Consider the following 15,981-nt stretch of genomic DNA (forward strand, 5'->3'; position numbering starts at 1 on the left):
CCTAACATTGAACCTGGAATGCCACGTGTCCTGAGTGAATTAATGGATGCCTGGAAAGATGCATTGGCAGGTAGATGGACGTGGCATTTTATTTCTGCTCAAGTGCTTTGAGCTACTGTATTAGGTGTCCATGGGACCCAGGCCACGGAATGCTTTGCCTCGAATAAACATATCTTAGCTGAAACCTCAGTGCTTAGCAACTTCAATTTGAAACCCATCACTTGACTCTCTAAGAACTGACCCCAAGGGCAAAACTTTTTAATAATAGAATAATACTTTATTTTATCAAGTTCTGTTATGCAGACTCTTATCCTTCATCTGTGATAGATAGCCACCTTAAATAAGAGAGATTGGAATTAGGACACATGAAATAGAATGTTTACATAAAAATGTTAAAGTAAATTGGAGATGAAAAATAATAACGTGAGAAATGTTCATCTAGTGAAGTGCTTTTGGAATTTTTGAGACACCTCATTATTATGGTTAGAATTGCATATCCTACAATCAAGCCCTTAGGCATATAACACTTTTTGGCATTTTCAAATGTAAAATGTACATGGGAAGAGAACTGATGAAGGGAAGTTTGGGCTTTAAAACTATTTGTTTCTCAGCGTTCTCTTGTGGCTCAGTGGGTTAAGAATCTGGCTTTGTCACTGCAGCAGCTCAGGTCACTGCCATGGCTCAGGTTTCAATCCGTGACCTGGGAACTTCCACCACGCTGTGGTGTGTGGCCAGAAAAGGAAAAACAAAAACAAAAACAAAAACCTATGTGTTTCTTAGGGAATGGCTGAATACCTACTCTATGTTCCTTGGTTATATAGAATAAAGTTCTGCTAATCACAGTTTTTAAATGGAATTTTTATTTGAACGTAACATAGCTCTCACAATGTGGTCAATTTTGACTTGATTGTCCTCTTTTTAATGAGTTATTCTACTAGGTATCATTTTTCTATGGGTGCACAAGTGTAAACACTTATAAAAAGCACTGGAGAAGAAGAAGAGAGGGGAAAAAGCATGTGGTTTAGTAATTTACACACTATCAGGTTTGGTATTTCTGGATTCATCAGTTAACTAGCCATGCCTTTATCTTCTCTAAATATCAATATCCTCATCTATAAAATTGGCATTATGATATTTGTCCCAACAACTTCAGATGTAAGTAAAATGTATTGTAATCTATAAAGCACTAAACTGAAGAAAGTGTATTTTTAAAGCCCAAGACAAATATTTTTTTGAACTGAAGGATTATTATATTCCCAAATTGAAAAAGTCTGTATAGAACATGCACTTAGCAGAAATATTTCGCTCTTAAGAGATTGGATTAAAATAATTATAGTAAACATGAAGTGAATAATGTACTCTTGTCTCCCTCATTCAATTTTTATTTGAATATCACTTTCTCCATAAAATGTAGAATTTTCCCTTTTTAAATATTTTCTTCCTTTTATAGAGATGGATCTCAGCAAACAGGAATCTTTTGTGCTTTGTTAAATCTCTTGGAAAGTGCAGAAACAGAAGAAGTGATAGATGTTTTTCAAACAGTAAAATCTCTACGCAAAGCTCGGCCAGGAATGGTTCCTACACTTGTGAGTGGAGCTCCCCATTGCTTTTAACATGTTTTGCATTTTTATTTTGACAATTTTGTCTCCATCCTTCCCTCCCCTCTGCTCTGAGCCTCTCCTCTCCCTTCCTTCTCTTCTATTTACTTTTCTCATCTCTTTTAAATTCACTTTTTGCAGGATAATACACATGGAATTGTTATCATGATAAGAGAATTTGAGGTTGCCAGCAATTTGTGGTCATGGTTCATGAGGAACATTTTAAAAAGTGCTTATGAATTCCCTAATTTTCCCCACCTTTAATCTTGCATCAATTTGCTGAATAGCAAACCACCCCAAAATTTAGTGACTGAAAAAAAGTCAGTGTGTATTCAGGTACAATAGTCTGTTGTTTGGACCAGTTTAGTTGTGCTAATCATGGCTGGCTTAGCCAGCCTGGGCCAGGCTCACTCATGTGTGTGTCTGCTAGGGTTTGGCTTTTCCAAAAGGACCTGCACTGCCACTAGGCTGGCAGTTGGCTGGCATTTAGCTGTGGTAACAGGGATGCCCAGATCACATGTCTTTCCTCATCCAGAGTAGCTCAGATGTATTCAGGTAAAGGCAGCAGAACTCCAAGAGACAGAGCGAGACCCCTTGGGGCCAGGCTTGGGACTGGCATGTACCTTCCTCTGCATTTTATTACCCAAACAAAGTCACAAGGCCAGCTTCGTTGTAGGCGTGGGGACATAGATTTGTCCTCTGTCCAAAGGGCCTTCAAAGTCATCTTGCAAAGAGATGTGGATTCAGAGAGGATAATGCAGGTGTCATTGTCCTGATCAATCTAACATGTGTTCGCTATAAGTGGCAGCAACCACAGGTGATAGTCTGGGAATCAGTAACTTATCACAACACAAACTTAGGTACTCACTCAAATAAATGCAGCTTTTACTTGTGTATGACATTGAGCTTGCATGTATTGATGTTAAAAATACATTGAGAGCCCTCCTATGTGCTTCTGCCATTAAAAGACTTGCTGTTTAATGTGTGGAAATGGCAGCTATTTATTAAGCAATGTAGTCAGTGAAATGATGGAGAAATTCTTATTCAGACATAAATAAGGGCCCTTAGTTTAAACCTAGGGGATCAGATTGGCTCCCTGAAGCAGGTGACTCCTGCTCTGATGCTAAATGATGCTTAGGCATTAGCCAAGAGGATGGACACCAAAAGTGGCATCCTGTGCCAGGGTGTTAGAAGGAGACCTCCCCCCCCACATGGCTCAAGGGGGCTGAATACCCATTTGGTGTGGCTACAAAGTACATTCTAAAGCGCAGCCTGCGGTCAGTCCTTTAGAACTGTGCAAGGACAGTGAGCTATTCAACATGTTCTTTTCAGAATTCCCCTGGTGGCACGGTGGGTTAAGGATCTGGTGTTGTCACCATAGTGGCTCGGTGGCTGCTGGGGCTCAGGTTTGGTCCCTGGCCCTGGAACTTCCCCATACTATCAGTGTGGCTCAAATAGCATGTCTTATGAAAATACATAAGCATAGTACTCTGCTGCCCAGGTCTTCCACATTTAAATGATTAGGTCTTGCTAATTTTCATCTGATGTAAAAATAATCCCATAAACCTCTTTTATGTCATTGCTTTCTTTTCCTTTTATTAGGAGCAGTACCAATTCCTGTATGATGTCATTGCTAGCACCTACCCTGCTCAGAACGGACAAGTAAAGAAAAAGAACAGTCAAGAAGATAAAATTGAGTTGGAGGATGAAGTGGGCAAAACAAAGCAGGATGCTAACTGTGTCAGTTCACCAAGTGCCCCAGACAAGGCCTCTGGTGGAGACACAGAGGATGAAGGCTCCAAACCCACCAGTGGCCCTGAAGGGCCAGAACATTCCGCCAATGGTCCAGCAAGTCCAGCTTTAACTCAAAGTGCATAGGAAAAGACATAGATGGGGCATCTCAATACCCCACATTGAATGTTATTTCTATTTTTCTAGAACTAGGCATGCAAAATAGAGATACAGTGGATTAAATAAGAGCATGGACCAATATCGTTGGAAAGTTTCTATTTTACAGCTGTAGAAAACTATTTAAGACAGTTTTCATGAAACATTTTGTACAATCGCATGCTTGTTTTAAATTGTATCCATCATTCAGCAAAAAGAAACTTCTTTGTATTCTTTGCATGCCTGTGTGTGTGTGTGTGTGTGTGTGTGTGTGAGAGAGAGAGAGAGAGAGAGAGAGAAAGGGAGAGAAGAGGGAAAGAAAGAAAGATAGACAAAGAGACAGAAATAGATGGAGGTTGTTTCAAGTAAATATCAATGCTCTTGAGAAACTTTGTCTTTTGGAAGTTTTTTTTTTTTTTGGAAGAAAAAAGGACAACATTTTATACTGGAAGTATTAACTTAGCTTAAAGGATCTATTTTTTTAAATTTATCATAAATTGCGTGTGAGCTCTGTGTAAGAATAACATGTACATTTCTAGAATGACCTCAAGATGTCCTCCTTGTTCTATTCAAATATATCTCCCAGCTTACTGTTTTACTTCTAGAAATAGACATAAAAGTAGTGTGTGTGCATATAGTTACTACAAGACAGTTAACTAAATTAACATTTGGAAATCTTATGTTCCATATGTTAGCATTTAGTCCAAACTCTTTTCAAGCTTATTTAATCTAATTTAAAATTTTCAAGCAAGCCTATCTTGTTATCCTCATATGGTATTTGCAACATGGATTGGTCTCTGTACAATGTGAAATCCACCACGTGGTACTTTTGACCCCAAATTATATGTTTGTTACAAATGAACTTAAATAAACATCTTCAAACAAATGCAGTTTGTATTAAATCCTTAGGATAAAAATGGAGTCAGGCAAATGTATTTGTGCTAAATATTTACCTATGAAACCTAATGTAGCTATTTTTATGGACTTTGACGAGACATTGAGAATTGCATGTGCATATTTTTCATGGTAAAGTTTATCCTTGATTTCCAATGACGTGCATTTAGTTTTTGAATTTCTCAAATGTTCAGATGGCTTTTTACCAGGAATTGATATCAATAACTACAATAAAATTCAATCATTTTCTTTTCTTATATAATATACTGTGTTACCTATTCAAATATAAATTATGTATGCACATTTTGAAATGTAGGTTTATGCAGTTAATATTTGTAGAACAATTATTCAGGTCTCATTTTTTTAAAAGATCTATAGTCTAATAATTTTTGGGATCTAGGAAAAAATGGAAGAAAAATGATATTTTTCAAACAGTAATAAACAAAATTCCTTTTGCTGAATTCTATATCAGCTTATTATATTAGTCACACATTACCTCTAAGTTGGCTTGATTTTCTATATCTTCTCTCTCCTGACTGAGTTTAAGTATCTCAACTATACATCACCAGTTGCTTTCCATTTAATTCACATTTGCTTTGTGTTCATCCTTCTATTCTCTTATTATCATACACAAAATAATTGGCAATAAATCCTTACATTAGTGTATAGTAGTACCTTGCTGTTAACTTATGAAAGTAAGTGAATTTTACATTGAAGCAATGTTTCTAATTTATATTGTTTCCTTGTATCTCTTACGAATGAAAAAAAGGAGGCCTGGGAATTGTCAGCTATGAGCTCCAGAAAGAAAGAAAACTTGCTTTTTCTTCTCTCATTAGGCATTCCATGGCAACTTGCTTCCTTGCCATTTACTACACAATGTAGTTAAAATTTTATATTGTTCTCAAATTCAGTAGACTCGTGTTATATGTGCTTCAAAATGCAAAGAGCAAAAGTCCTAAGGTTTTTTAAAAATTTACTGAAATGTAGTCGATTTATAATGTTGTGCTAGTTTCAAGTGTATAGCAAAGTGATTCAGTTATATATATATATATATATTCAATTATATATATATATTCAATTATATATATATAATTTTTTAGATTCTTTTCCATTATAGGTTATTATAAGATATTGAGTATAGTTCCATGTGGTATACAATAGGTCCTTATTGTTTATCTATTTTATATATAGCAGTGTATATATTTTGATCCCCAAATCTTAATTTATCCCTCTCCCCTCCCTTTAAAATTTTACATTTTAAATAATCTACAAGTAAAGTTTTTATTTAGTTTTTTTATATTTTATTTTATTTTATTTTATTTCATTTCATTTCATTTTTTTGTCTTTTTAGGGCCGCACCCACAGCATATGGAGGTTCCCAGGCTAGGGGTCTAATTGGAGCTGTAGCCGCCAGCCTACAGCACAGCCACAGCCACACCAGATCCAAGCTGTGTCTACAGCCTACACCACAGCTCATGGCAACACCGGATCCTTAACCCACTGAGTGAGGCCAGGGATTGAACCCGCAACCTCATGGTTCCTAGTTGGATTCGTTTCCACTGCGCCAACGGGAACTCCCTAGCTTTTTTTAAATGTGTATTTACAAGTTTTTATTTTAATCTATAATTTAAAGGTTTGTCAGCTGCAAGTGGCATCTTCAAAATAGGGATACTGTATGTTTTAAATATGTCCTTTTCCATGTGAGTCTCTCTTTTCACAAAGACTCAAAATAAATCCTTAGGTTGCAGAGCAATGGTAAGTTCTGTTGGCTTAACAGGAGTGAGCTGAACACATTTTTTTCTTCTGTACATAAGAAGTTATGGTAGAGGGAAAGCTGGAGGAGTAGTCAGTTGGACAGTCAACATTATATATCATTCAGAAGCCAGGGCCCATTGTCCTAGAAGGTGTAATTACATGTCTATGATTTTTATTTTTGAAAAGAAAATAGTATGTGAATTATAGACCCATATCTGTGACTATGGGTTGCACTCCTAGGGAATCTGTCATGAGATATAAAAAAAAAAAAAAATTCATTTTCTAATGTTTGGCACTGCCCTTAGTAATTCCAAGATCTCGTCAGAAAAATTAAGCAAAAAGTTCCAACTTAAAAAAGCCGGGTCCATTTTAGGGGTGAGGCTTGGATCCCGTTGTATATTTATTAGACAGAAAGGGGTTACATTATGTTTCTTCTAAAGTTTATTTATTTATTTCTGGCACCAGCATTCATTGGGAATGAAAAAAGTAGTTGTCTCAAAATTCAGCTCCCCAGCCATTAATTTGTTACATACAACAAATGAATATTTGCAGAAAAGAAATGTACATTTTAATATGTCTCTGCAATGGAAAAACTGTATGAAGTGATTATCTGCATGTCTTTGCCATCATCATTTTTGAAATATAAGCTTGTACTCAGAACTCTTAATACTTATTCATTGACATTTTTAAATCTGTTTTTGCTCTTTTCCTGATAAAACATGGAGTATGAAGTTTATTTATTATAACTAACTATAACCGATGTTAATTTTTAATTTACACTGGAGATTTGTTACAAAATGTTCTCTTAGCCCCATATTAGGTCTAAGTAAGAGGGTGGTAATTGCCCAGGCTAACTGCCACATGTTTCTTGATATCAAGACCTTCAAATACAGAACCTCAAAGGAAAAGAATATCTGTTTAAATTAGTAGAAAACACTACATGTTCAATCTCTTATACAAATTTTACAACTGGAAGGATCCGGAGGTTCTTCAAAGAGACATGTTCAAAATTGAGATTTTTTTCACTTCCTATGCTGGGTGAAAAGACTTATTCTACTAAAGGTCCGTTTTTCCGTAATCCTTCTTTAGTAAACGTCTTCCCTTTTCTTGGTTCCCTACTAACCCAATCAAAGGGTATGCGTCCTGTATCATTTTTTAATAAATAAAAATATTGTTACCGTAATAACTAATATGTTTTGAAGCATAATTCATGACAGGCTTTTTAATATCTGCATTTGTTTCTCAAGACAAATTCCATTCCATCTCCACATTAGAGATGAGGAAGGAAGGCTTAGAAAAGTTTGGTGCCTGGCCTGTTATAATAGCACATCTGGTTCGGCGACAGACTTAGGATTCGAACCAGCTCTTCCTGGCACCATAGACTGTATTTATAACCTCTGCTCTTCTGCCTTCCTGAGTATCAATCTTGTTCATGTGTTTTGAAAAATCAGCGGAAAAAAAAAAAGTCTGCATGTATTTTCTCTTTTCTTGATCCCGTGATTATAACACAAACACAAACAAAACCTCGTGTGGTCTACACTCTCAACAACGGCGTACAACCTAGTAAGTTTAGCTGGACTCACAACATTGAAGTTATTACACAAAAATAAACACACTCCTCAACATCCATGGGAAAGGATTGTTCTCATAATGCATATAAACAAAGATCACCTCATCTCCAAAGTGAGTGCCAGGAAATAAAACCCAACAATAAATCACAAATGTCATTGTTCCATTGTCCCTCAGTTTGGTAATCAGAACAAGTTCTTACTGTTTAGATCACATTTCAGTATGTTTGTCAGAGGACCCATCAATCAGTACTTGAAACAAGTTAACAGGGCACCGTAAAATGCAAACCACATTTATGGAGAGCATGACTCAAGCCCTCTCTCTGGTGAGTAAGTCCAAACGTGCTTGGTTCTTCTGACCTAGCTGTCCCCAAACTTAGGATACCAGGGACCTTAGACAGGCATGTCCTATGTCAAATAACACACGTATTTCCCTCTAGACAAAGCAGGGCTTTCTTGACTCCTATGCACCTTTCCTCATCAAAAGTGGGACCTCTGGGATTTTTAATTTGCCAGGAAAGGAGAACTTGTTGGACTCAATAGTATCTCTCAGGAATCACAGACACATCCCACAGGTAGAGGTTGGTGACCTCTTTTGAATAAAAGAGATTCTCTTGAGTTTTTATAGCTTATGAGATCTTACCCTGCACATTCTGTGAGGCAGGAAGATGTGGTACCAAGGAGGAAAACCGCCTGCCTGCTGTCACTATTTGGGATGAAACATGGGATACAGGTGCATTGTCTACAGATCTTGTCCCCCTTTATTTGCAGACTGAACAAAGGGGCTTCCTCAAGATGCACTTAGTAATTGTGTACTGAGAATTCTTCTATTATCCATCATTCAGACTTTTCATTAGTTCAGACTAAATGACCCCTCATGAATTACAGTTCATGACTTCGGTCAAATCTTATAAGACATAAGACATAAAGGGGAGAAACAGATTATTACACTTATAAGAAATTAAACATGTACTAAATCCATTTTTTACAGGGGCTTCCCCTTATAATTATTTGCTTTTTCATTGCGTTGACCACTTAACCTAAAGACAGGGAAGAAAAATAAAGGGTATGCAGAAGATTGTAAAGCTCAAAGCCTGGATGTTTTCACCATAATTAACAGAAATAAAAAACAAACCTCACTACATGGGCCATCCAGTATCTGCTTTGAGTTACACTGAATTAACTGGGCTGATAAAATCTCCCATCATTTCTCAGACATCGTGGTGGATCTTTGTAGGCAATGGCCAAGAACAGTCTAGCTATTTAAGGTAATGCTCTGTGGAACATTTTAGCAATGGTTATTTTTACATCATCTTTTAAAAACATGGTTTTCTTCCCCCTCCACACACACTATTCTTTCCCAGGGGATACACTCTGATTAGGTTACCCATCTAACAATCCATCAAATCCTTGTTCTGGAAGCTGTGTCTTGACTTTGTTTGTGCCCAGCCTCTCTTGGAATAGCTGATAATCCTAAAAAACTCTGCATCCATCTGTCTTGCAGGACGCAGGGATGCCATAAAGGTTCACAGTTAGTTCAACATACAAGAAGCATTTTTCCCCCCAATAGCTAAAGTCATGTGAATTATGTGAGAAAATAACATATCAGGGATATAAATATAGTAAAATTTCGTCTGGATTTTTCAGTGTGTGTGTGTGTGCAAGTGTGTGGGTTTCCCCTAAAATAGCCTAATGTTTCTCATCTGAGCTCACAGTCAATTTTAGTTTTATGAAATGACTTCTTAAATGAGACAAGTTATTTTTGTAAATAAAACATGCGTTGGCAGTTTTCTCTTTGTTTAAAGTAGCAATAAATCATGGGAGTCAAATTCCTCTTTGATGAGAGTCCGTTGTAAATAAACTCAATTTGTTCTTGCAAGGGGTAGGAAAATATTTATTCACCATTTCAATGCAGGAAGTGAAAAAAGGTCAAAATCAGTCAAATCAATGACAAGTTTAGTCAGCTTACTAAAATCCGCTAAGTTTCTCTCTACAGATTTTGCACGTATGTTTTCATTCAATACCTTGGAGTCATTCGGATACCACATGTATTTCAGAGATAAAATCAACTGTATATTTATACAGTGTTGAAGGAAGAGATTCATTTTATTTGGTATTGCAAGAGGACAGGCTTTGTAGGTAATTCATTATTTAACATATTTCTATGGAGATTTATACGTAAGATATCATTCCAGGAGTATTATCTGAGATTTGTGTTTGATGTAGCCGCTGAAATTATTACAAGTGCAAGACATGCTTTGATAGGAGTTTTCACAAAAGAAAACAGAGAAGATAAGAACAGGGCAGGGTCTGGAATTTCTAGACCACTCTTGCTGTTCAACTCTGGGCCCTCACTTCACCTACTTGTGCAATAGCTTACCCGTTCCAGCCTGACTGCCAACACTGCCCTTCCTGACAACTCATTCTGCACTGGAGAGATTTCCCCTCTCTGTCCCCATTTCCCCTCCTGTGGCTTCTCTGCTTGGAACTACAATTCTTTTTAAAAACGTCCCTACTGGTAGAGGTCCTGTCAGCGCTCAGTGGTGAAGGAACCCAACCAGCATCCATGAGGACGTGGGTTCGATCCCTGGCCTCACTCAGTGGGTGAAGGATCTGGCATAGCCCTGAGCTGTGGTGTAGGTCACAGACGTGGCTTGGATCTCACATTGCTGTGGCTGTGGTGTAGCCCGGCAGCTACAGCTCCAATTGGACCCTAGCCCAGGAACCTCCATGTACCACGAGTGCGGCTCTAAAAAGACAAAAAGACAAAAAAAAAAAAAAAAAAAAACCCAAAAACCAAAAACTGAAAAAACCTTACCTATGGGCACCATGAGATATGAACAATGCCAAACTTGATTCAGGATCACAATATGGCAAGAGGACTGTTTTCTTTCACCAGCCTCCTTGGTGCTCTTCCCAACTTGACCATCTCCATGGCTGCTACTTTCATCAACTGCCACTGATCCATTTACTAAAAAAATTAAAAAAAAATAGAAGTCACTCACCTAAATGTTTTTGTATCCATTTAAAAATATATTTCCATAATTACCATCCTCACTCTCCCACTCCCATCTCAGAAGGACTTGCCCTACGCTTAACCAACACTAAATTCTTCAGCTGCAGTCTTTATGTTTGTGTTTTTTTTTTAAATAAGCTTTGTTTGATGTAAATGACACATTTGTTTTATATAAAAGCAAGCAATACTGAGAAACACCAGAAAATTTAAAAATCACCCCCAAATCCAATTGAACATTGGTCAAAGGAGACAGGAGAGTTCAGAGGAGAAAAACTACGCTCAATCTTGCTCATATGAGACACAAGTCAAGATGACAATGACAAAACCTTTCTTAACGGGAGGTACACAGAAGCTGTGGGGAATGGCACCCTCATGGGTTCATCCTGCAAAGCCCACAGCCCTACCGCAGGCAATGTGGCAACAGCTGTCACATTTATAGCTGGATTTTTTTCTACGTCTACCTAGAAACCACATCCTCTGATTTCCCTCCAGAGACAGCTAAACAGTTACAAAATGTCACATGTACAAATAATTATGTCTTTGTATGAAGCTGGAAATTACTGGAAACCACCCAAGTGTACTTATATTCCAAGTTCTGGAAGAAGCGAAGACACTCCCTTTCAATGGAGTGTTATGTACTTACCTGTTGGGGCTGGTGGGCTATGGTGACAGGTAGAAGCTTGTACATCTTAGCACACTCTTTGAATTTTAAACAGTAACTCCATTACCTATTGAAAAACAGTTAAACTTTTAAAAGTCCCCAAACATACTTTCAGACATAAAGATTATATTTTGGTGAATATCATTCTAGTCACTTCTCCATAAATATACTGTTATTATTCATTAGTCATTTCTCCATATATGCATATATTATTCTAGCCATTTCTCCATATATGTATATATAAAAATTAACAAGACAGGGAGGGAAACAGGGAAGTGGGGAAGGAGGGAAGAAGCCAAAATAAGTGAGGATTCTTTACATTAGACAAAAAAAGGTAGAATAATTTTGAATAACATAAAAATTTGAAAATATAAATCATAATATAAATTGTTATTTTTAAGAAAGGATATGTTTAATCCAGTTGAATTCACTGAAAAAAAAAGAGTTGAAAAAACTTTAACCTATACCTAAATTACGTTTTTTTACTATATACATCACATGTAAATGACTTCACATTAAACTGAAGGCAAACAAGTCATAAAAACCCCAAAATGCCTTAACGTCTCTTACTGTTCTTTGTCTTCCTGCTGTTAAAGATGATGCATTGTCCTTTCCACACTTCCTAACAATCTGCTCTCATTGCCTCTTAATATTTTTCCTCTTTGTATTGCTAATTTCATGATATCAAGCCAACAAGCCCTGTGTTAAACCTATACGTATGTACCTACGTATGTATGTATGTATGTATGTATGTATTTACTATCCACACCCACAGCATATGGAAGTTCCAGAGCCAGGGATCTAATCTGAGCCTCAGCTGTGGCCCCACAGGCATCACAGAGGGGACTCCCAGACCTGCCTTTAAATTGAGTTGAGGTCCAGAATCCTTTCTAGGGCTTCACCATTCCCAGTTTTCTTATTTGATTAATCTCTCATTGGCTGGATTTCATTGTCAAGGAGGTCTCAGTAGATATTCTGTAGAAGGCGCTTCCCTCTGATCTGATACTTGAGATGGTCCACAGCTGATTGTGAACTAGAGACAGCAAGTAGGAGGTATAAAGTTTAAGAGTCACACTTTTTGTTTGTTTGTTTTGCTTTTTAGGGCCTCACCTGTGGCATATGGAGGTTCCCAGGCTAGGGGTCGAATCAGAGCTGTAGCCACTGGCCTTCACCACAGCCACAGCCATGCAGGATCCGAGCTGTCTGTGGCCTACACCACAGTTCATGGCAATGCCGGATCCTTAACCCACTGAGTGGGACCAGGGATCGAACCTGCATCCTCATGGATACGAATTGGGTTCATTATTGCTGGGCCACCACAGGAACTCCTAGGAGTCACACTTTTAATCTCAAATAATTTTATAGACTTTGTTTCGCTGACGTCTGTCATTGATCGTGGCTGTGGAAAGTTGGAGCTAACTGAAACCTTTTTAAAGTATCCGCTTGTGTTTACTTCCTGGTTGATTTTCCGATTCTTTGTTACTCTTTGAAATAACTCATCCCACCCAATCATGGTGCTGATCTTTCTACATGAAGTCTTCCTGGGACACAGCATGTACCCCTTTCCTTTCCTTATTGGTAAAAAACTAACATATAGTAATATCTTTGTCTCAGGTGTCAATATAATGTTTTCTCTTGGGATGAGAACTTTTAAGATAAGAACGTTTAGGATAAGAATTTTTAAGAAAGTTGCTTAAGTTGCCTTGAGCAACTTTCAAATACTACATGGTATTGCTAACTTCAGTCACTGTGCTAGATGTCACATCCCTGGACTTATACATCTTAGAGTTGGAAGTTTGTACCTTCTGATGTCTGTTCACCCTCTTCACCTTCACACCTAACCACTTCTGGCTACCACCACTATGCTCTCTGTATCTATGACTTAGGGGTTCGATTTGTTGGGTTGCCATTTCTCAGGTTCCACATATGAGATCATATGGTATTTGTCTTTCTCTGTGTGCCTTACATCGCTTCGCCTCATACCCTTTAGATCCACCCATGTTGTCAGAAGTGGCAGAAATTCCTCTTTTATGGCTGATATCCCATTGTATCCATATGTCACATCTTCTGTATCCATGCATCCACTGGAGGACACTTTGGCGGTTTCCATATCTTGGCGATTGTAAATAAGGCTTCAGTAAGCATGGGGCTGTTTATATCTTTTCAAGTTAGTTTTCATTCCCTTTGGATAAATATCCAGAAGTGGAATTGCCGGGTCATGTAGTAGCTCTATTTTTAATTTTATGAGGAGCCGCCATACTGTTTCAACAATTTGCATTATCAACAGCAGCATATGAGTGTTCCCCTGTTCCACATTCTCACCACCGCTTGTTATGTGCTGTCTTTTTGATAATAGCCCTTCTCCCAGGTGTGAGGCAATATCTCACTGTGGGTTAGATTTGCATTTCCCTGGTGATCAGGGATTTTGAACTCTTTTTCCTGTACAGGCTGGCCATCTGTATGTCTTCTTTAGAAAAAGCATCTCTTCAGGGTCTCAGTCAATTTTGTAATCTGATGGTTTGATTTTTTTTTTTTTTTTTTTTTTTTTGCTGTTGAATTGTATACATTCTTTATACATTTCGGATAGTCACTTCTTATCAGATGATGACCTGCAAGTATTTTCTCCCATTCAATAGGTTGCCTTTTTATTTCGTGGATGATTTTCCTTGCTCTCTAGGAGCTTTTAGATTGATGAAGCTCCCCTTGTTTATGTGTGTTTTTGCTGCCTTTGCTTTTCATCCTTTTCCATCCAATCAAGAAAAGCATGGCTAAGACCAATCTTGTGTCAAGGAAATTACCCTTCCGGTTTTCGCTTGGAGACTTAAGTCTTTGGTTTAAGCCTCTGATCTGTTTTGAGTTGATTTTTATGTATGGCATACAACAGCTGTCCAGTTTTGTTCTCTGGCATGAGGCTGTCCAGTTTTCCCAACACCCCATATTGAAGAGAGCATCCTTCCCACAGTGTGTATTCTTGGCTCCTTTATCCTAAATTCATTGCCCATATCTCTGTGGGCTTACTTGTGGGGTTTCTGCACTTTGAATTTTTATATTTGGATTTTCCTTTTTTATGATTTTTTTTTCATTTACTGTATCTTTGAATTTATCTTCCACATATTTGCTTTCCTTTAGTAACATTTGTTCAAACGTCTACCCCCATTAGGTTCCTCCAGATTTTTAAAGGCATTTCTTCTTTGTTTCACACCCTGGCTGTTGCTTCTGAGAAGTCTCACGTCACTCGGTTCCTGATACCTGGTTTCTTCCTGAGATATTTTGGGATCTGCTATGCGCCATGAGGTGCCCTGGTGTGGGCAGGTTTGGTTTTGTTTGTTTGCTTTACAATTTCCCTGTTTCAGTCACTCGAGAGGCCCATTCATATAGAAACGAGTATTTTCCAGTTTGGGGGACTTACCATAAATTATGTCTTTGATGATTTCTGCCCTTCCTTCTTTCCATTCTCGCTCTCTCTTCCCCAACCCCCATTTCATTCTTCTTTGTGTGTGTGTGTTTGTGTGTGTGTGTGTGTTGGTGGTGGGGGGAGAGTTACCTTTCTTGCTGTACTGAATTTCCAAATTCTCCAATGTTCTTATATTTCCTTTGCTATTAAAAACAAATGAACAGGAGTTCCCGTCGTGGTGCAGTGGTTAACGAATCCGACTAGGAACCATGAGGTTGCAGGTTCAATCCCTGCCCTTGCTCAGTGGGTCAAGGTTCCGGCGTTGCCCTGAGCTGTGGTGTAGGTCGCAGACACAGCTCGGATCCTGCGTTGCTGTGGCTCTGGTGTAGGCCGGTGGCTGCAGCTCCGATTGGACCCCTAGCCCGGGAACATCCATATGCCGCAAGAGTGGCCCAAGAAATGGCAAAAAGACAAAAACAAACAAACAAAACAAAAAAAAAACACACAAAGAACAAAAAATAACCCCACAAAACCTTCCTGTCTTGGGTTTCCTTTCTGAGATAGGCTTCCTCTTCTCTCTTATATGGATTATTGCTTCTAAAGTAAGAATTCTTATTCATTAATGTATTTATTTATTCTCAGGGTCTTTTTTTTTTTTTCTTGGTCACACCTGTGCTATGTGGATGTTCCTGGGCCAGGGATGGAAGCTTCACCACAGCTACAACCAAAACTACAGCAGGGCCAACACCAAGTCCTTAGCCTGCTGTGCCACCAGGGAACTCCAAGATCTTCCTTTTTAACCATCTCATGTTGATACTTTATGATGGGAAAAGGCCTCTGAGTGTATTAATTACCATTTTATCCTATTCCTGATATCAGTTCTGGGTTGTGTTTTGTTTTTTTTCCTATGTTTCCTTTGCCCAACTCTAGACTTCTGTCCTTTCTTGGTGACACAATGCATTCTTCCCACTGATTGGCACACTTCTAGGCCTTTAAGATACATCCCAAAGGTCACTAAATCTGGAAGTATGTTCTTCCTGCCTCAGCTAGAATTTATCACCCCTTCATTTTATGCTCACAGCTAGAGTTATAGCAATTATAACTCTACCACAGCATTTATATCCATCATGTTCTATTGCAGTGTTTACGCAAGTGTCTCTTTCAGGAAAACTAGCTCCTCAAAATCAAGAACTGTGTCTGCACCTATT

General features: G+C 38.1%; 1 protein-coding gene across 13 annotated transcripts in view; it reads left to right on the forward strand.

Annotated features, from left to right (window-relative positions):
• Window positions 1–4,371, forward strand: part of PTPRC (protein tyrosine phosphatase receptor type C) — a 118,729-nt gene extending 114,358 nt beyond the window's left edge. For all 13 annotated transcript variants that reach the window (XR_014817543.1, XM_003130596.7, XM_084979395.1 and 10 more), the window contains 2 exons: window positions 1,451–1,586; window positions 3,201–4,371. Coding sequence is in view for 12 of the 13 variants with exons in the window: in XM_003130596.7 (XP_003130644.6) it covers window positions 1,451–1,586; window positions 3,201–3,476 (412 nt within the window). In the remaining variant the exon portion in view is untranslated. The remainder of the gene's footprint in view (window positions 1–1,450; window positions 1,587–3,200) is intronic.
• The last annotated feature ends 11,610 nt before the right edge of the window (window positions 4,372–15,981 follow it).

Source organism: Sus scrofa, chromosome 10 (genome assembly GCF_054392235.1).
Source record: "Sus scrofa isolate SSC_HxYL_T2T_F1_AM1 chromosome 10, Sscrofa_HxYL_maternal_Yorkshire_Landrace_v2.0, whole genome shotgun sequence".
NCBI lineage: Eukaryota > Metazoa > Chordata > Mammalia > Artiodactyla > Suidae > Sus > Sus scrofa.